Genomic DNA, 23,058 nt, shown 5'->3' on the forward strand with positions numbered 1-23,058 from the left:
CCTGAGCGTCTGTCGAAACATAAATTGACACTCCCAGATTTGAACCCTTTGACCTCTTGGGCGTAATTCAGATATTAGAAATATAAAAAATATAGAAAATAGGAAGAATTATTGTAATACAAGAAAATTAAAAAGTAACTATTCATTTTCAGACAAACCTGTTTTATACAATGCAGAGACGCTATCTACATTATACAAGACTGAAGAAGTGTACGGGATTTTGAATGAAACGTGAGTTAATGTTTAATAAACAATTTCTATTATACCATGTGATCAAGAGATTTGCTGTTTCTCGAGACTACGAGGTCTATTCATTTGAATTTAATCAAATTCCCTTTCATTGTGAAGTGTTATTGACAAACAATGGGTAATTAAAAATGGTAGTACTTGTATGCCTTGAACGATTTATACAATTTCGATGTTAAATCATTGTCTTTATTGTAAATCAAACCAGAAACAGAATATTCATTGTCTATTGTAAATCTACATTTAAAATTAAATTAAACTATAAGTACAATATTAATAGTAGCAAAATTACAATTATAACCATACCTAATTGAGTTTATTTGAATTGTATTAATAGTAAACAGAATTATAAAAATCTGTATGAAATAAATAAATAATATAATAATTAAACATTTCTTATTCTCTGATGAAAGGATTGAAAACTATAGATATCTACAACTTTCATTTTGATTATTATTATTTTCCAGTAAAAATATAACATGCAATGCTTTGGCTAATCCACCTCCAACATACAAGTGGTACAAGCGAGACAACAATTACGATGAACTAATCACTTCCGACGATACGGTAAGTTCTGTTTCTATCTACTTTACTATAATTAGATGGTATAAAAGGTGACGGCTCACCTAAGACATCTCTCACTTTCTCATCATCATGAGTAGTAACAGTCGCCCCATGAACAATACCATTCAGATTCACTCTCTTATATTCCCATTCTTAAGACTAAGATATTATTGCCTCCGCATCCTGTAATTTCACAACCATATTTCACCCTTTATGTAAATCATAGCTTACAATACAAGTGCCTGAAATAGAAGACAAATAGGCAAGTCTTCATTGATGCACATATTACCCGTGTAGACTTGAGGCAGGAGTTGGCCTTCAGCCGTTCCATAAGTCCTTCCGCAAAATTTAGCCATCTATACTCGATTCTGTAGATGTTGAAAAGAATAGCTGTATCCAACAGCATTTAAGTAAAAAAAACACATGTTACTCTTGTGTGTGCAGCAGATTCTCAATATTCATTTCATTTCAATTCAGTTTTTGTGTGAAATCAAAACTAAAACCTTCAAATCATCAAAGACAAATGAAATAATAATAATAATAATAATATATTTATTGACACCAATTTAAGTAGTTACAGTTATTCTCCTTATAAACTATTACATTTTTGTTAAATATCATACATATAATTTTGATTTCAAGCCTGTACAGATACTACCTTCTTCCAGCGACAAATAGGTAAAAATTAAAATGTTGCAATGCGTGGGTAGAAACAAAATATGAATGAATTGCATTGGCATCAATCCATTCGTAAACAGGTTTACAAGTGACTCAGCGCGACCACAATAACCATGAACATAAACAATATAATAACGTTAGTTAACAAACTAAAATAATATAGTTTTAATTTTATCTCTTTATATCTTAATGTACGCTTAATCTTAAATTTGTTTATAATAACAGTATATCGTAGATGTATATAAATATATATATTGCTTGTTTAAGGTGTATATTTTTAATGTTACATTTTCATACTATGTAATAAAGATGTTGAGTCGGTCATTAAATAACTACGAAATATCACACACACACTACGAACCATAGTATTTTGCAAATGCATTGAATAAATGAGTTAGAAAATTTTAGTAATAAATACTGAAATATTCATCAATTAATTAAATCAGCATTTACTGAAAACTAGTGATGGACAAACTAGTTGTACTAGTAACTAAAATAGTTTGACTATTTACTTTGCTTAATTTTGTGTATATAACCAAAAACACTTGTTTATTACCTAAAATCTAACTATTTCTAGAGTAACTTAACTAATTTATAATAGTTCATCAGATTTTTCAGTATCTACAGTTCGTGAATACGGATAGGTTCTAAAAGCCCATTATAATATCGAAATTAGTTTTAAAAATAACCCTAGTCTATTTTTAATCGTGACATGATACCTTATTCCTAAAGAATCATCAATCAGGATGATTATTTTCTGTATTAAAGCCTATTATTATACCATCTTTCGCTCTATCTCTATTTCCGATTCATCTATATTATCATAATGTGTCTGTACATTTAATAGGTAATCACGGCTTCCGATAGCAGCTCCTCAGTCCTGATATTAAGAATGCGCAGTGATGAAGACACGGGAGAGTACGTGTGTACAGCAAGCAACGTCAGGGGGAAGGAATCCGTCGTTTTTCACGTCACTCTAGGGGACAAACCTAATCCGCCTGATTTTGTAAGATATTATTTCTTTACTAAATTAAGAAAGCATATATTAATAATATGATTCACGTATTTTGTGATAGTATAAAAACAATTTATTAATAGTTTTTGATCTTCTTTCGTAATCCTATACATTAGAAAATTTTTTAAGCTTTGACATTACATTGAATGATAGAATATTTCCAATATATTCATCATTTTTTGTTTTAATAACAACAATAAATATTCAGAATACATAATATTTAATCATAAATACTGAAATGTTCTATTAGGGATATGAATAAAGTCGTTGTTTTTAGTCAACAGCGTTTAACCGCATATAACGAACAAATAAATTTGCCTGCAATTAATTTTATATCATACCCGTGTATAACTTTTTTGTTTTAATTTTGTTATACGAAGTGTTTTCTAAATGAATATTGTATTTATAAATAAAGTGCCTTATTTAAGGGTCTGTAATATTTTAGTATGGATATATATATAATATATATAAATGTATAAGCATGTCTGTCTGTCTATTTCTTGCCTTTCTACGACTAATTAGCCAAACGAACTTAATATATGGCGTGAAGAAAGATTACAAGAGATTGCAAGATATATTTTATAAGGTTTGTATAAAATAAGCAGGTTAAGGTGCGAGAAATAGTTAGTTTGTGCATATTTTTCTTATTGAATGAGAACAAATGAAAAATCCTGCAATAACAGGAACCTGCATTTAAAATAGAATAAATTTAATTATTATGGAAATAATTTCTAAAATTCTAGTGATACTAGAATTAATATAATGACAGTTCTGTTCTATTTTGCAGGTCACAGTAAATGCCACCAATGTAAGCCATATTAATTTCAATGTGGTGTGCTCCACGTGTATTATGCAACAGGATGAAAGTATAGCTCCCAATCCCAAAAATCTCACCCTCCTCGGTAAGTGCGATCTGCAATTCTGCTGTTTATTCCGTTCATTTTTTTGCCACTTTCTACGTTTTTTTAAACACTCTTCAATCACTTTGAGCAGAGAATTTGAACTGTTCCCCAACAATAAAAATATGTATGTTATTTTCATATAATAAAACAACTTTAGTCATATATTAATATTTATTGCATTTCTAAGAGAGACAATATTGTAAGTATATTGTCATTTTAACAAAAAAAACCAAACATAATTTATTCGTATTCTTAGAAATGCAATAAATATTAATATATGACTAAAGTTGTTTTATTATTTTACTATAAATTATACTATAAGCCTGTCTGTATTATCTCTATCTGTCTGTTGTCTTTTTACGACTAAACGGCTGAACGGATCTCAATATAAATGAATACAGATTTTTTGTCACAAAAAAAAAGCAAATGAAGACAGGTGACAGTATATAAAAAAATATAGGTACATTTAATATTTAGTAATTTAAATGTAAAGTTGAGTAATTGCAGATTCATTGTTAGATAGCATAGTGCTAGCGTAATTAACATTACTTTATCTTACGTTCCAGGTTTCCATTTCCAATTGGTTCCTGTAGAAGAAGGGGTACTACCTAATTGGGACTTAGCGGAAAACTTTGATGTCCCAATATTGTCTCCCGAAGGTATATATCTAAATTTAATTACTATTTGATCTTTCGCACAACTTGATGAAATAAATAAATGGAATAAAAACCATAAAAATATCTTATATTAAATTAAATAATAAACAGTATACATATCGTCATATAGTCAACATATAGTCGTAAAAATTCATTAAGATTAAGAAAATCATGGTATCTTGCTACATATGTAATATCAAACACTTTAGAAATAAGTCGTAACAATTGTCGCGATACACGGAATATAGTAAGTCGATTTTCTTACAACATTATAAAAATTTACATAATTTATTATATCAAATATTTTCAAATTATATCAAATATTTGTAAATATTGCACATATTTGATTCTTTTTGAATAAAAAAAAGTATATATAACTAATGTAATGACATACGTCATTTCGGTGAATTCATTCAGAACAGTACCCTAAAATCGAGGTGAATGCCATACCACAAGAGAAAAAAAAAACCAGAATGTCATTTGCAATGATTCTTTAAACAATTCAAAGCACGCGTTAGCGGCGCTTCATCAACCAGATTGATTCTCCTGTGGATTCTCCTAAATAGCACTCACATAGTATAGATTGGTGCAATATAGTATAGAAATAAAATAAATTCTGATTTTACAGATATTTTGTTTGAGGTGGGTCCACTGGTTAACAGTACCACTTTCCACGCTCGCGTGCGCTCCCGCAACGCCGCCGGCTACTCCGAGTGGACGCTCGTAGATCCAAATCCCAGTACCACCAATCGCGTTATGAACCTAATATGCAATGTTATCTTAGTCGTTATTGCTTTACTCACCATTGGATTATATTAAATCTAACTCAATGTTGCCAGAATTACATCATCGATGTTCTATATATTTTGCGGAAAACCCTAAAATAATAGATTTTGCCAGTTTTCAAAAATGTATTTATGGAAATGTTAATGAATTTAATAAAGTAGTTCGTTCCATTAATCATAAAAATAGCCTTTTCTTCAACGTACAACGGTTCAATTGTAATGCGTAGAAACTTTCAAGTGAAATACTTCATTTATTGTACGGGGGATTGGTATTTTAAATAAAATACCTTTCTCGTATCTCCCTAAATAGTTGGTAACAATTATGTTAAATCTGGCAACATTATTGAGACTTGGCAATGCTTTGGGGATCAATTTAGTTGTGATTTTTATTAATTAAGCAATTTTTATTTTTATATGATTTGAAATTAAAACCAAAGATTACGTAAATATTGTAAAAATTAATTAATATTTAGATAGTGTATGCTAACCCATACCTTGCTTCATACTTTATTTTAGTTTTGTAAATAAATGAAACAATAATTATAGAGTTGTAAGTTAAAAGTCTAAGTAGCAATTATACTTATATCCCCAAGTATAATATTCCAAGTTGTATTTAGATAGTGAAAGTGTGGAAATATCTGTCTATTAATCAGTTTTAATTAAATAAGTGTTCATCTCGTACCCAATATATACCAATGGCCTCAATATTTGAATTAGGTAAATAAAGTTAAATTTATGTGATAGTATGTAATAAATAAGCCTTCAGTAAGATCAGAAGATCAGAAACGAATGAATCTCATTACGATCCTCAGAAATGTATTAAAAATTTAAGTATATTAAACATTAGAAAAAGATTTTTAGTATATCTGTTGAATTGTATATGTCAATATTCTTTTGAAACGTCGAGCTCTATAGCTGTCTTGACTAAATATATTTACCTAAACCGTTAATTATTTATCAGACTTGAGTAATTTTGGGGTTCAGAGTTCATAACTTGACGCAAAGTCGGTAAATATTTGGTAAATGTCAATAATGTTTTTGTCCTGTCTCAGTTATTGATAATTAACGGAGATAGACTTTGTACGGAATCGTATACGTGGGTACTGACTGTCTAACACTATGTTTGCATACGGCTTTAGCCATTAAGCAGTTTGTTTTCTAAGATGTATTTCAGTTATAAATCAAAGAGATACATATTGGTCCTAGGGATAATGAGGGGATGGCAATACATGATAACGTGATGTCTGTAGTACTACTAGTGTGACGGTTGCCAATTGGTATCAGGTAGGCCGTCAGGCTGTTATACCCAATTTATTTTATAAAAAAATATCTATAAAAAAGATACGTAAGTGGCGATTTCGATATTTTCATTACATAAAACAGTAATTATTCTATGGAACTGTAAGAAAATTCATGACTTCCATAGAGTTTATTAGCATAATTTATATTTTTTAATGAAAATTTTGCTATCAGTCTTACAAGTTGCGTCAGCTTTCGCCGTATATGCAGCAACACTATTAAGTCTCTCAGGACAATATCTGTAATCTTGGATGACGTGTCCTTATGAAGTGTGAAAACCTCTAGCTAGATTAACCATTATCCATTATCGGCCGGATTTTTCCTTCAGTTGCTCTGTAATTCTATTCAAATATTATAATAATATTAATGTGAGGCATACATTGTTGAGTTCAGCCAGACGATTCTATATAACTCCCGCCTCATTACTACTCGCACTACTTAAAGCATTTCTCCCTACACACCGTGCTCTTTGGAAATACCCCAATTGGAATAATATCGCATGAGACAACCAATTAAACCTAATAATGTGTGGTTTTGGTTGTGGTAACTAAACTGAAAAGCCCAGAATATTTTTAAGAATTTTCAATCCACAACAGTAGAAAAATCCAATAAATCTGCATTAGCAACTATTGTAAGTGCTAAAAGTTGACTAGCCTAATTAACTAATACGTAATTGCTACGTAGTTTATAAATATGCAGTACCTAAAACGTAGATATTATTAATCATATTAGGTATGTATTATCAGCTGGTGGTCTTTACTAAAGCCTCTACGCCCCACATTATCCAAGTCTGATTATGAAATTGTTAATTATTGTTATCAATGTTAATCGCGTCCACTTTATAAATGGGTGCTTTATAAATAGGTAGTATCGATATCTGTATTAAAAGAAAATCTCCTGATTTAATTGCTTACTGTAACAAATATTGAATGTTGGCAAGACTACATTGTTCAGTAATGTTTTTATTAAAACCTTCCATTGCAGTAACTAGTTAACTACCAAGCTATGAAACCATTATGTCTAGTTACATTTAGATTTGCGCCATGTAAATAAGAATGTAAACATTATGTTTTTAGTCATTATTGTATTATTATATGTATAACTTGGTTATAGGTATAGTAGGTATCTAATTATAATGAATTTGGTAGAAAATGTATTTTTGGAGTAACAAGTTGTGACTTTATTTAATAGTAAATGTTTATATACACCACACAGACCCTAAGTTAAAGACCCAAATTAATATCAAAGTTTCATATTTAACAATGCATTAAGACGAAAAGTAAGTATAATACTAAATAGTATATATAATATGGGTATCATCATTTATAATATAAATTTGAATGAGACTAAAATGTATCTCGACAATAATTTTTCTAAAGTTTGTTAAACGTGTCCCGCGGTGATTATATTATATAAAGTGACTAATTAAATATTTAATACCTTTTGTAAATATTACAGATTTATCAAATCCCTATGAATTCATAACACTAAGTACTTTGATATGCATTAGTTAGTTTATATATAAAATTATCTGAAAATCGTCTCCACTATCTTTCGACACTTATTAACATATTTTGATTTCGACAACGACAATCCAATTTTTTCATTTTTATCAATACAATTGGGACTAATGTGTTTTGATCACCAGCTCCAAAAATACAATTTCATGAAGATATTACGATATTGCACTGACATACGAATAAACGTATAGATTAATAATTGTTTATTTATTATTACGTTTTAGTACCTCAAGAATGAGGAAGTAAATAATATAATTATTGGACTACATGACAATATTTGTGCAGGTACTATATCAAACAATTTAATTTAATTTATTACAATATAATTAAATATAAAAATATATTTACTAAATGCAATTATACTTAAATCATTTGTCAATTTTCGGTCAAAATTTTCAGTAAGACTGACTTTCTTTAATTAATCACTAAAAGATGGTTCCGTTTTATGTTTGTATAAAATGTTAGCTTAGGAAGCTTTGTATCACTAAATTTAAGGATTTTGAACGGGCCTCGTACAAATTATTCTATCGCCATTACGTTACAAAGTGGATTTTAAAACGTGTACATGTTTTGGCTTGATTTATATATATCCGAGTTTCACGTAGATGAATATTCATTTATGAAATGTTTATAACATAGTTCAACGCAGTATTCAATGGGTTGAACTTGATAAAAATATCTATGTACATAAGATATAATAATAGCTATGGTATGTATGACATATACACTGATGTTATGTTACTTACACTGACGTTTTCTGCCTCCAATAAAAATATTTATAAAATATACTTGCCTTTCATTGTAAAAAAAAATAGTTTAGCATATAGATATATTGTATAAGTAGGTATCCTAAGTATTTCTCCACTTATTCATAAAACGTCCTAGGTTAATGAAATATGTATATTTTATTTTAGATAAAGAAAAAGGCTTTAGTGTTAAGCATATGGGCTTAGAGATTATTCTTTAATTAAAGAATTTTTGGAAAAATAACTGAAACACACCAAAATAACTTAAATACAATAGAATTAGACAATTATTTATTTATAATCAATTGTGGACATATATATACATAATGTTATATATGTACGTACTTATTCATTGCAAGACTAGATGAAATATTGAAATCAATACGGATATCCATATAAATATTGTAATATAACAATTCTTTCCTATCATAATTATTGTGTATATGTAATAGAACTCTTAAACCATTTTCATAGCAAATATACAAATGAATCCCAAAACGAATATGCCACCAACGAAAAATATACCATAGAATACACCATCAAAATTTCCAACAAGTTTTTCGTCTTCTTCATCATCATCATCTGCCTCATCATCATCATTTGTTGCTTCATCGATTACATTCTCATTTTCAGTTACTGCTTCCATTGTAACTATAAGTAATGTTGTCCCAGTTATGGTTGTAGACGCCGTGATAGGACTCGACCACGGCGAATTGCCAACTTCATTCTTCGCTCTCACTCGTATCCAGTACTCTGTATCTTCATCTAAATCCTTCAAGGAATATGTATAATCTGAAGAGAGTGCAAAATATAAAAATGTATTTTATGTCAAAATCCATACCGATAGTATAAATGCCAAATTATCTCTGTCTGTACGTCTGTCACCATGTTATTATTTTCACAGATTACAGATATTTTCACAGATCTTCTATTTTTATCTCAAAAATTAATCTGGAATGGGGTGAAATAGGAAATGGAAATTTGTATAAATAAATAAAAGTACTGTTTATACACATATAACAAATAAATATTTTCTTTCTTTATGATTTAACATCTCAGATAATACCGGAATACATGGCGCATGTGACATACACATTTGTTATTGTGCGTCGAGTGTATATTTGTAAGTGGTGTCCATTGTATAAGCTCTACCAAACCAGTTACAATAGTTACCTTCATCATCACCTGATCTAACCAGCTCACTTAGTTCTCCTCTCTTCCATTCAGTTTCTCGTGGAGATTTCCTTCTTGAGCCCCTTCCGCTTACTACCATGTATTGTGCTTCAATGCCTATAGTTAAAAGATTGACAATTAAATCATCTACGTTACTATATTTGCTGACGATGATTATGAGAAACTAATCATAGTTATAGGATTTAGCCCTTCATAGCATAATCACCATGAATTGATCACGATAGTTTCCAATACTCCATGTACATCAACACCACAGAATGTAACATAAAGCTCCGACTAAAGATTCCCTCCCCATTGGAGTATTATATTGTATCACTGTCATATTAACCACTACGTTAATGATGCCACAAGAAATATAACAATTTCTTGTGTCATCTATTCGGTGCGAGATCTAGCTCAGATTGGAAGTCAGTTTAAAATATAGAATGATTTATACAAATATCTGCTTACCATCAATAGGAAAGTGTATATCAAACCATGTGATATTGAATACCAATTCCGCATCCGATGACTGTATAAGATTCACCTAAAAATAGATATCTAGTGTATATAATAATCTTTATTTCAAAAATACAATATTTGTACTAGGTATTATAATGTTTAATTCTTCTTGAGATTAAAGACAATGCATTATGTAGTAATCTATTATAAGTATAATACGCATATCGTTTTAAGGTCACCTATCTAATCAAATAAACCCCCAAAACAAGGTATATTTCTATTATTGTTATCTCAAGAAATGATCAAATTCTATGGAATTTCCGTAAACATTCAAAATTAGCAAATATAAGTAAATCAGATAAATTATTTATTATCTTCTGAGACACATGTGGATTAATAACTAATTATAAGTAATTCTTTTTATCCGAACACCTGTTGACATCGAAAGAAATTAGATTGGATTAAAATAAACAAAATCAATAACTTATGTTCGATGTTCATGTAGATATGCCATACATAACACATAAAAAAGCAATTTTTATTACTTGTTCAGAATATAACAACAGTGAAGTAAATAAATTAATAAACCTGGACAATTCAAACTAAACAAGTAATAAAAATAATTAATGTTATTTTTAATGCATTCACAACATATTTTAAATTGTGTGGGAAGCAAATTTGAGAAAATAAGGCATAATTCGCTTTGAGCAGTATGCATATCTGCTAGAGCACCCAGGTTTTCGTATATTAACGTATAAATATCATATCTTGCAATACTGAAAAATATAGTAAATGGATATACCACATTCCCCTTGTCAATTGTTAGCGCCTACTCAATACTTATAAGCAAACAATTACAATATTGCTAAACATGCTAAACATCTATTAAAAATCCGTTAAGGGTCCTCTAACGATACGATAAGAATCAACATGCTTATTAATTGTAGGTATTTTAAAATAGACCTAAAATGGCGGATCAGTTTTTATGAGAGTAAAAGTAAAATACTTCAATTACTTTTGCAACATGTAGGAATAATAATAGGGTACAGATAATAAAGATGATATGTATATTTCTATTGTCTACAGTAAGCCAAAATATTTGTAGATATCAATTACCTCACTAGGTCTATCAGGTCTTTGTGTTCGCAATATTATGAAAGATTTCAAACTGTCTCCAAGTTCATTTGTCACTCGACATAAAAACTTTTTGTCGTAGTTAAATTTATTCGCAACAATAGACAATTTTGCTTCGTTGGTATCATTTAAGAAATTAATTTGCTTCTGTGGGTATTCGAACAGTGTGTGATCATCTTCATAATGAAACCATCGGTAAGTTGGTCTTGGATAAGCGCTGGCGCTACAAATCAAATCCACGCTGTAAATAAATAATAATCGTATCAAATATATAGTTTATATAAACCTAGTGAAAAACATCAGCTTCCCACGGATGTAATTAGTGTGATTAGATTAGAAAGTGTGCCTGCGTGGGTACCACAGCTATTTCAACCGCCAAACAGCTTGCTTTCGAAGAAATTTTTCGGTTGAAAAGTGTAATAGGCAGTGAACATACAGAATATGGAACCATTCCCAATGGCAACAGATTAATATCATCACAGGCATCATATGATAACATAATGTCTGTGGTGCTGTTCATGTATACAGCATGCAACGAATACCAGTTACCAAACCGTCAGATTATTTGCCATAAAAGTTATGTAAAAAAATGCCACTTTGTATAAACGTTAAATTTTTATTTTAAAATTGGTCAAATATTATTTGAATTTATTCATGACAAAAAGAAACATGAAACTGTTCGTTATATTATTTTACGTAAAGAACAATAAAAATTTGAATATTATGAACTCTTCAATCCATTACGAATGCCTTAGTCTTAATCTCTTACTTAACTCAGTCAATCATCATCAATCTATTGAAATAATGCGCTCAATATATCAGTTTTATGTGTGATTAATATCTGTACGTACTGGTAAACGTTATATTGTATCTGTCAAGAATTTGCAATTGCTTGCAATATTGGTTTAATCGATGTTGATTGAAATATTCACATTTATCTGCAGAACATTATTGAACTTTATAACATTACAAAGATTTAGAATTGTTTTTTATTATGTATTTGGAGTGGCAAACATACTGACGGCTTTATTGAAGTGGTAACTTTCAACCTTATATATGAAAAGCACCACGTCATCATGGGACTTCTGCGTCCCTAGGGCAATGCATGAGGAACACTTCTTGCGTTGTCTTTCCGGAGAACAAAGATGTTAGGTCTCTATATTTTGTATTATCACCGCCATATCTAAAGCTCCGCTAAAACACATCGTACAAAGCAATCTGCTTGACGGCTCAAATAATTAAGATCGAATCGACACTTACCCCGACGACTTTAATATTTACCAATGTTAAATATCTACCAATGTTAAGTATTGATAGACGTTAGTATCTAGCTTATGGATTTGAAATACGTACTGAAATTAATAATAAAAATATTTAGGTACTGCTCTATTTTTTCTATGGTTTGCATACCTCTGATTATCCTTAACGTATACCAATTGAATATCATCGCTATCTACGAACACTGGAGCATCTGGAACATATGTTACAATTAAACAAATTGGCAGTAGGTATACATACAATTATACAATTTGATCCATGTTATTACTATAAAAGTTTGGTACTTGATACCAAAATATCATAATATATATATCTTCATTTCATTCATCATCTGCTTCTTGAATAAAATATTATTTGCAAAATACACTAATGATTACTTTGTTTAGTACATTATGACATGTCATGATGATGAAATCATCATGATTAATTTCTGAAGTAATTGCTTTCTAAATGACTAATTGACCACACTTAATCCTCATCCTCCATCATATATGCCATATTCATCCAAGAAAAAAGAAAACTCCTTGTGCGTTTTCATTCAAGAGGATTAAAGTACCATGACCTCTGTATCCTCTAGATTCACTGCAATATCTAACCTTTAAATCTGAGACACAGTTTATGCAGTATCAAAATAGAAATAAATTATTTATTTACTCGAGACGACTTAGTCTACCTTGGGGATAATGTTAATAGGAAAATATATACTCACGATTCACTATTAAACTGATGTTCCACGATTTACTTAAACTGCAATCAGACAATTCAGAATTCTCTTGTATTGCTGTACAAGTGTAAATCCCATGATCATTAGCTTCCAAGGACGTGATGGTGAGTAGACTTTCAAAACCTTGTCTGTTGTACTTAACCATGAGTCGATATTTAGATGATTCGTCACCATCATCTATTAAATTAAACATATATATTAATACTACGTGATCCGCAAACGTTGATTGCCATATAAATTAAAAGTGCTATTAAAAAATATGAGTCGATGTTAGAAGGATGTAAATTTGGAGTTGTATGTATTTTTAATGCCACAATATAAAAATAATAATAAAAAGTAGTCCAAAATATAAAAAAAGTCCTAAGGATAGATAACCCTTATCACTTAGGGCTATGAAAAATAGATAGTAGCCGATCAGACCTACTAAATATGTATATAAAACTTTATAAAAATCAGTCAAGTCATTTCGGTTGAGTATGGTAACTAACATTGTGACACGATTTATATATAATAAGAAATATATGTATTTCTTGTAATTTTATATATAATAAGAAAGATAAAGTTCATATAGGCAAGCTATGGTACAGTGTAGTGTCAATAATCTTTATATCTTCATACGAGAACTATTATTCTAAATAAGGTGATTAGAATCATTGTTTTACCTATGTCGTAGTTAACACAATACTTGACCTGACTACATTTCGCAAGATATATTTGAATCATTATTAGTATATAATTATAATTAAATTATATTACCTTTGATATCTTCACCATTTCTGTACCAAATTATTCTGGGCTCTGGTTGTCCCCTGGCTTCGCATGATAACGTGAATGAACGACCTTGACTAACGATCACCTCCTTTGGTGTGTCGACGAAATCTGATGCATCTACAGGGGAGAAAAGAAAAGCCATTTTACTGTGAAATGTTAACAATTTTGTACTACAACATTGTCCGTTATTTTATCATTTTTGTAATATTATGTGTGTATTATTATGATAACAATTAATGACTATAATTGTTCTTCTTCGCAACTTTTCTAATACTAAAGAAATAATTGCTGTAACATAATTTGTGGATTCCATTTCATCCCACAATAAATCCTAACTACTTACCTAGTGTGGAGAAATATTCATAAAACTTTTAGCACGTATTGTAAAGTCATCATCTAATAAAATATCACGTGGATTTTAAAGCATAAGTTTGAACTAATATTGTATATTGCCATACTGTGATGGTGTTTCAGGACATAACAATGCGATTGAATAAATGCCATAATACATAACGCAAGTTCTCAAATTATACAAAGTCCTGTTCGCAGTGAATACTGTTACTAATAATGTTTTACAAACTGAATGTGATAGGAAATCCTTTGTTTTAAAGAAATAACTTCCAAATGTATGTTGGTATATAATATTATGTTGTCTGTGATGTTGGTAAGTTTTCAAATATATGTTTAAACCTTTCAAACTGTTGTTTGACACCAGGATAATACTAATGTGATGTGTGTACACATAGTAATTGTCAATAATACAAGTTGGGTCTCGGAATACAAAACACTTGACAACGAATACGGATTAGCGACAAGTTATTAATGTCTAGTAAGTAGTAGTAGATTATGTCACCGGAAACCATTCCTGACGTCACTATTGTTTCATTAGGTTACCTACTGATAGTAATACCATAGATAACATAATATTGCATAGTAATATCTTTTAAAATTTTGTTCGTATTGACATGATAACAAGTAGTTTTTTATTTTAACCTTGTCAAATTACATCTCTTACCTCCGATGAACTGTTAAATTACATAAATATATATATCAATATCAAGATTTGCATACATATATACAAGAAATTATTTATTTGTTTAATTTGCATATTATTCGCTTGATGTTCACATTATGTATATTAACACAAGTTCTTTAAAAAATGTAGTGCTTAAAAAAATGTAGTTTAAAAATCTGTTTTTATATTGAACCAAAAAAGCTTCCTCCTTACTCAAAAGATAGACCAATATGTCGAACATCGCTGTTTCATTATCGATATATCGGTAGTGGACAACAAAAAAAACAAAACAAAAGTAATTATATACATACTCGTATATAATAAGCTAAGTACATATATAAAATTCAATTGAAAATTCTAAATGTCATAACATCTCATCCATGCATATTTGTGGTAGTTTAACGTACAAGTAGATACTAAATTTACATATAATTTTATTGTCATTTATGCATCAAACTTTACAATTGTATAGCTAACACATCGGCAACGTTGTGACACACACACATACCAATAACACACAACTCCACTTCCTGTGACGTTCTGTCTGTGCGGCATGTGTAGACTCCACTATCATTCACTACAGCATGAGTGAACGTCAAAACTTGCTCGGTGACACTTCGTCCTGCACTCAATAGGTACTTCGTTTGCGAGAACACACGATTCGTATTCTCGTGCTTTACCACCTCTCCTTGATGGTTCAGCCATTCTACCTGTGGAAATATTAACCATAGATATTATGGAAGGATTCAGATCTAATGAAGACGATATTAAATTTTCAGTCTACAAGTCTTCCAAGTACTGACCATGAATAAAGCATTTTATAGCGTATAACAATCCTAAATGCTCTATTAAGTTGCTAGCCCGATATCGCGAGTTCCGGTGGCAGTGATGTACTTCGGATACCTAGCCCTGCCATAATTTATAAAAAAAATTGGACTGATAAAACTGTGTAAGTTAATTTGTTCGTTATTCTTTTTTATTTACATAGGTACTCTTAATATCAGTCATCAGTTCTGCAAGTATATACGTTTTTCGTAGTTGCAATTGCAATATGGACATCACAACGGGTTGTATCTGCAACTGTCACAGAGTGCACAATGCGCACATACTCTTTATGCAAAATTTACATTTCAGAAGTGATAAATATTTTAATAGAACATATGCAAGCCTAACCAAAATGGGCAAAATTTATAAATATATATGAACCGTCCAGGGAAGAAAACAACATACTTTATTAACATAAAGAATCATTAAAGTCCGTTAACTTTTTATGTTGATATATTATGTAAAACCCGCGTATATCTGTATTAGTTTTACTTCAATTAAGTCATATTTATGTATCTAGCTACTAACAGCAATGGAAAATTGTTTATATTCAAAAACAGACTGTCTCCGTTTGGCAGTCAGTTAAATTAGAATTAAACACCACGCTATTTAAGAATAATAATACCAGGATATTCGTCATGTTTTGGTATCTACAAATGCCTCAACAATGTCAACAACTCTAATGGACCAGATATTACGTACCTACCCTCTGCAAATAAACGCAACTCATATATTAAGTTTAAACATATTGGTTTGAACATTTCCGTTCTGGAATTTTTTAGAGATTAGAGCACAAATATTGGTATAAACAAAACGTCGCGTTTGCGTCGTACGTACTATGTGTGCCAATTAATGGCACTAAATGAAGGACTGACCTAATTGACCGTCACTAAATTTTCATTCATAATTTCTATAGACAAAACTAATATTAAAACAGCATAATAGGTAGTAATATTTTTAATAATTATATTATTATTATATTTAATAATTATTATATATAAACAATTTCTATAATGACTCAATTTTTAAAAGAGAAAAATAATAAAGCTGCTGAGATTAAGAGGTGTGTTTAAAGACTTTCTTATTCTACAGTACCAGCCTCAAAAAATATCATTTTATATATGTCGGAGCGGAATGCAGTATCGTAGGTTTTAGATATAGTTATGTTAGCTACTCTGACATCAATTGCGTTATTCTCGACCATGCTATATCAATTATTTAACTCGTAGGTTATTATAATTAGATAAAATGAAACTCAATATAAGCACTTTTGAATAGTTACTGTATTTATGATTCTACCACTCATTCGGTACGCAGATTATCACAAGAAGAATGAGCAAGAAACTTCTGTGTTGCTCTATTAATTAATTATTATTATTTCTAAGCAGACATGACTCTTTACGTGTCTCAGTTATCTATAACTCTGTAACGCGTTAACTCTGTAACTTGGTAACTCAGTAACTGGCCACCTCACCAGTGTTCGAGTACAAGAAGACTTTGCTTATCCCCTCATAGAGGGCGCTAGTGTGCCAACCAATCATGCTCATGTACTCGCTCACAGTTTAATAACTCTTTATGATTATAGATTTCGTAATTACCTAATTGCTTGAGAAATATAACAAGCTCAGCTTGTTATATTTCTCTAAAATACTTTTAAGAATGATAGTCATTAAATTGCATGTTTTTGTTACTATAATTAGCATTTATGTTAACAATGTTGTCAGTCAATTGAGAGTGTGAAAGAAACGTAAATATTACATCGTGTTATTAAAATATCAATTAAGTACCATATTATTTGATCTAAAATTATTAATTCAAATTAATCACAATGGTTTCTATAAATATTAACTTTACAATTTTAATTACATTTCACCAAAGACGTAATAGCAAACATTATAATTATAATTAAATCTCTTATTTTCAAAGATTTTGTGACAGTACAATTTCCGAATCATGCCAAAGCCGATATATATCTTTTACGCCCTCTTCAACTATTTTTGAGTCGGGAAGTAAATCTTTTTTTCATCATCAGCCCATTGCAGTCCACCGCTGGACATAGACCTATAAAAACGTTCTAGAGATAAATGCAGCTGTTCCTAAAATGTTTCTGTTGTCATAAGAATAGGGTAGTTGTATGTATTGTCAACTGTCGACGTCATGCTAAATGCAACTTGACATGCATCCTTTCGCTCTGTATATTTGAATACAACAAGACTGCGATCAGCCGTAATTGTAATTAACAACAGAGATTCATTTCTGACGCCCAACAAGAATAAGGTATAACAGATTTTACTTTGTAAAATCTCTGTAATCTCCTAGTAAGTATGTATATGTATGTTATATCGCTATTTATCAACTATCGACTTGTCGTCAGTAGGTATATAGTGTGTAGGTTATCTCGGAGATGTAGCAGTTTAACACAGCGCTTCACTTCCGATCGCCGCGGATTCGATTCCTCACACGATATGTATCCATTAATATGATTGTTTGCATATTAAATACACTGACCGTGTATTTTCAAGGTATATGAAGTACAAAAAATAATTATTAAAATATTTTAAATGCTTAGGTTGAGACCAGATGGCGCTGTGTAAGTTGTCTTGAGTGATCATTATTATTATCAGTAAAATATTGGCTGTAATAGATACAGCCAATATTTTACTGATAAATTTTATTTATATAGATAAATAAGAAAATATTATGTTGATATTTAGTAATTAATTGGGCACCGTTATGTAAAATAAATAGATAGTTAAAAAAGAAGGCGAATAACCTGAAAAACAGTGTCTTTTCATTCTACTCGTACGCAGACAAATATAATTTGAATAATACATAATTACCTTTTGATTTTTGTTCAACACTTTACAAGCAATCGTTTTCCTTGTTCCAGCAGGCAAATACTTTAAATCTTCTTCATAGGTTACAGGTTCGACGTACAAACTATTTGATTGTTTAAGGCCATACACTGAAAAATGGTATTTTGGTAAATTTTAATTAATTTATATTTGTGGCGTCATCCATCTGAAACTAATATATCTACAAGAATGTTCTTGTTCTTCTACATCCAAAATACTATGTGTAATTTGATATTTCTTAAAGCAATACAACTCAACGAAGTTGTATTGCTTTAAGAAATATCAAATTAATAAAGAAAACTTACCATCGCATTTATAAGCACTATTAATAAGAATATGGACATTCTAGACGTAGGAGGTAAACATGAAGAACGCTACGGATATAACAAGGTAAGGTAAGGAGTCATAACAATTTAGTATAGTAAATTGTTATTCCTCATTGAAGAAGCTACTTTGCAGCTGGTTAAAATGAGAAACATCTCATGCTGACTTTGTACAAAGTAAGTAGTATGATAATGTAAATGGTTGACATAATGATCTTGCCGATGGGATACTTGACTGTTGGTTTTATTATGAGATCTCTAGATCATTTCTGCAGTCCCATATGTTTGAAACGGCCCTATTAACCATCGACACCATGTTGAACGGAACACTTGAAAGATGCATTATAGGCTTTGTGGAACAAAGATTTCTCCACTTGTTAGGTTATTTACTCATGCCATTAGTGATAGAATAATAGCCGTAGATTACAATAACATTAGCGTAGACTTATACCGAAGTAAACTCTATTGCGAAAATAATCAATAAAAATATTAAAGTTTCTGCAAGGACATCAGGATCAAGGATCACAATAAGATATTGAAAATTTTGTTAGCTTTAGATCAGATGCAGATGATAAAATGTCAATTGAATGATAAACAAATAACTTTTACATTTATATTAGGTATACCTGCTCTGTAGAACATGTAAATGAAAACAATCACATAAAACAGCCACTTCATTTTTTATAAAAAAAAATATGCTATTAAATGTAAAGTAGTGGTGGTCGGCTCAAATACCATTTAAAACTGTCTCATCCATATCCCATCTGTTTCCACAATAACTGTTATATAACTAACTGAAACACCAAATTAGCATTAATTGACGGGCGTATAATGCACCTACGGATATAGTACTTTACTCCCGCTATAATATGTGAAATTAAAAAGGTCGTTTTAGAATTATTGAGATGCATCTCATATTCATATTCATCAGCTAACTGTTATCACTTGACTTGAACTGCTGTTAATGTAAGATTACGGATAAAAACAATGACAAAATAGCATAGAGGTTGGTTTCACTACCGCCAATTCGTCAGAGATCGTTTTGTTCAGGTTCATAACTTTTAATTTTATTTACCTGGTAATATCAATTTTATGTATACTCTTCATTGGACCGCGTGGAGGTCGACCTAAGACGCTAAATGTCTAGTAATATGACTAATACCCTTTACCCTCCCCTCCCCCCTTTGACGAGTAAATTTGACTCAATCGTTTTAATCGAGGCAAAGCTACTGTCACCTATTTTGGATTTTAAGATGTTTCCCGTACATTTAGTCAGAAATATTAATTAACCTAATACTACTCAAATACATCCAACATATTTATTATTATTATATTTTATTTATTTCAGGCAACTAGGCCCATATCATAAATACCTTATAGACTAACATATATATGAAATATTTTAAAACTAATATATTGATATAGTCTGTGGTCACGGTACTAACGACGGCAATCTGCCGCGGTACACCACACCCTTCGGCCTGTAGTCCACCTTCATGAAGGTGGGCAGCATGTTGGTGGGGACCCGGGCCACAAACGTCTTGAAACTCGCGTTGTGACTCGATTCCAGCTGTGTCACCCTCAATGTCAAGTTACTCTTAGTCCGTATATAATCAACAATGTCCTGCTTATGAATTTATTGCTACTTTATCTTGTCGTTTTGTAGCTTAAATATTTATCGATATAATTTATGAATTATAATTAAAATTAGTTAATATGACATCATTTTAATCCACAATTATCTAAGTATGTGTACTTATTTTAATAATTTAAGGTATATATTGTCAAAGTAACGTTTTGTACCATCACAAAACTATTCTTAATTCGAATATATTGTGTACATATATAGGTTCACGTTAAAATAGGTTTAAGAGTGGATCACAGGAAAAGACATAGGATATCTAGTGTTTCAGTTAGGTAGGTACTTATAAATTGTAGTATTTAAAAATGCTAATTTATTTTTATTGATATTTCCAATTATAAGAATTACAATAATTTTCTAGATACCACTAATAAATAAGTATACTTTATATATGTCAGTTTACTATCTAAGAGTGTTCTACTGTTAACATTAGTTAACATTCATATTTATCCACAAAACAAATGGTTCTACAACATATTTACAAACATATTTACAACATATTTACAAAGAAAACTGTTACTATTTCTATAATATATAGACAGTATTGCAGTAAAATAACCAATGTTACTTAATGAGCCCCAAAAATGTGACTCACGCGTCTGACCGATTTTACTTATCTTTTAGACCATTGTCTAAGACATCGTCGCGTGGATCTTTTAATGACAGTGAGATTTCCCCAAATCATCGAAGGACTTCCGGATGATGTGGCCGAAGTATTGTAAATACAGTTAAGAATATATGAGGTGCTATGATATCATCATCTATATTCTTTGAGCATTATATTACAATTAAAAAAAAACATCTTCGTGTCCCAAAATTATAAAATTTATACATATATACTTTATATACGTATATATTATAAGTTAGTGTTTCTTCATTGTACATATATTCTGACTGAAGCTGCAACATCTGTTTCTAAAGGTCTTAAATATACTAAGAATATATTTTGTATGACACAATAATGTAATTTAAAAAAGAAATCCCCACATTATCGTTATTATTACAATTTTTTTTTCTAATAAAAGGAAATTAAGCGACCTATAAATATGGACGTTGCGATAATTAGGTCTGTAGGTAGTACCTAATTATTATAACACGCAGTGAGCAAAAAATCTTCTTCTAAAATGTCGTAAATAAAACAGCCTCATAGCCTGTATTTTAGTCCTAGCTTTTAATAAATAACTTCTACCTCACATTGGCCCATGTAGTAAGTAATTTAATAACAGCGCGTTTAGTTTTCTTTCAAATTATTCAAATTATGTATAAATGTGAATTGCAACGTATGCTTAAAAATCAATATCATTATACTTAGTAAATATATGATTTCGTTTGCGTAGGCCCTTAAAATTTTAGCATTAAATCGTCAAGATAAATTAAGCTGAAACTAGTCATTATGTCACGATACCAGATAGCGTTGCCTCATGGTCGTGAACTTATCAGTACATTAACAGTATAACAAAAACAATAATTTTATCTAAAATGAATCATCAGCAACCATAAAATATTAATTACCATCACTATAGTTCCTTGTTATACACTTCCCAGTTGTAGCTCGGGCATTAACAGCGTCAAACGGGGTATCTAAGATATTAAAATACATTGTTTATAGGGTGTTTAATAAATTTGCTATGTACCTATAGTATATTATTTTTAACATAAGCGTTGTGTTTATTTTAGTTTTAATAGTTTCATATTGCTATGAAACTATTAAAACTATAAGCATTTAAATGTGACTTTAATGTAACATTAAAATCATTAAATTCCAGTACATAGTTATAAAACTATTTATACAAAATTAAACGCAATTTAAATAATATATTAAACCACTTTTCTGTACCATGTTGGAGTCTGTTACAAATATATAAATACAAAGTGATACATTTATACTGTTAGTACCTACGATGTAACACTTCATTAGGTACTTACTGAATAATACTATTAAATACCGTTATCTAATGGATATGACACAATTTATTTTTAAGTACTGATTCTTATTGAAACTATCCAAAATTATATCTAGAATCTTAGGTAAACCTAATTAATATGACATATTTAAATAACCTAATACTATAGAAATAAATGAGAGTTTATTCCATATATAAATATAAATTTATGTACACACATTTTTCTCTACACATTTCACGATTCACTTATCGAACTTAACGACAGGTAAAATGCTCATTTTAACAGATATAAAACATAAACTTAAATTTATAAATCTTTAATATCATATAACTGTAATTTTAATAGATACTGCAATAAAGATTGGCCGTATAAAACAACTATATTTACCCACTTATAAATATAAGACCGTTTGTGAATACAACGCATCTGGCCTACATATGCTGCATTATGCCGCTCAAACAAATGAAAGAAAACAAACCATAGATTAGAAATTCAAGCGAGCATTGCTTTCAATAATATGGCCGGCCGGCGATAGTCGAC

At 30.0% G+C, this 23,058-nt stretch overlaps 2 protein-coding genes across 3 annotated transcripts in view; one reads left to right on the forward strand and one right to left on the reverse strand.

Annotated features, from left to right (window-relative positions):
• LOC131841937 (neural cell adhesion molecule 1-like) overlaps positions 1 to 6,136 on the forward strand; it is a 117,169-nt gene extending 111,033 nt beyond the window's left edge. Inside the window, exons 6-11 of the mRNA XM_059190336.1 lie at positions 153 to 231; positions 714 to 813; positions 2,336 to 2,494; positions 3,291 to 3,405; positions 3,972 to 4,064; positions 4,690 to 6,136. Coding sequence (XP_059046319.1) covers positions 153 to 231; positions 714 to 813; positions 2,336 to 2,494; positions 3,291 to 3,405; positions 3,972 to 4,064; positions 4,690 to 4,880 — 737 coding nt within the window. The 3' untranslated portion in view covers positions 4,881 to 6,136. The remainder of the gene's footprint in view (positions 1 to 152; positions 232 to 713; positions 814 to 2,335; positions 2,495 to 3,290; positions 3,406 to 3,971; positions 4,065 to 4,689) is intronic.
• Positions 6,137 to 8,758: 2,622 nt separating this feature from the next.
• On the reverse strand, positions 8,759 to 19,689 carry LOC131842047 (hemicentin-2-like). Of its 2 annotated transcripts, none has more exons than XM_059190481.1 (10): positions 19,598 to 19,689; positions 18,634 to 18,758; positions 15,477 to 15,678; positions 13,939 to 14,070; positions 13,168 to 13,359; positions 12,591 to 12,651; positions 11,163 to 11,421; positions 10,056 to 10,131; positions 9,597 to 9,701; positions 8,759 to 9,203 (listed from the first exon to the last, which is right to left on the reverse strand). In XM_059190481.1, the coding sequence occupies exons 1-10, from the start codon at positions 19,647 to 19,649 to the stop codon at positions 8,869 to 8,871; spliced, it is 1,539 nt and encodes a 512-aa protein (XP_059046464.1). In that variant the 5' UTR covers positions 19,650 to 19,689; the 3' UTR covers positions 8,759 to 8,868. The 2 variants fall into 2 exon arrangements, with proteins under 2 accessions (XP_059046464.1, XP_059046463.1); XM_059190480.1 differs by having other exon boundaries at positions 9,585 to 9,701.
• Positions 19,690 to 23,058: the final 3,369 nt, after the last annotated feature.

Source organism: Achroia grisella, unplaced genomic scaffold (genome assembly GCF_030625045.1).
Source record: "Achroia grisella isolate CSIRO2021 unplaced genomic scaffold, CSIRO_AGI_Agris_v1 utg204, whole genome shotgun sequence".
NCBI lineage: Eukaryota > Metazoa > Arthropoda > Insecta > Lepidoptera > Pyralidae > Achroia > Achroia grisella.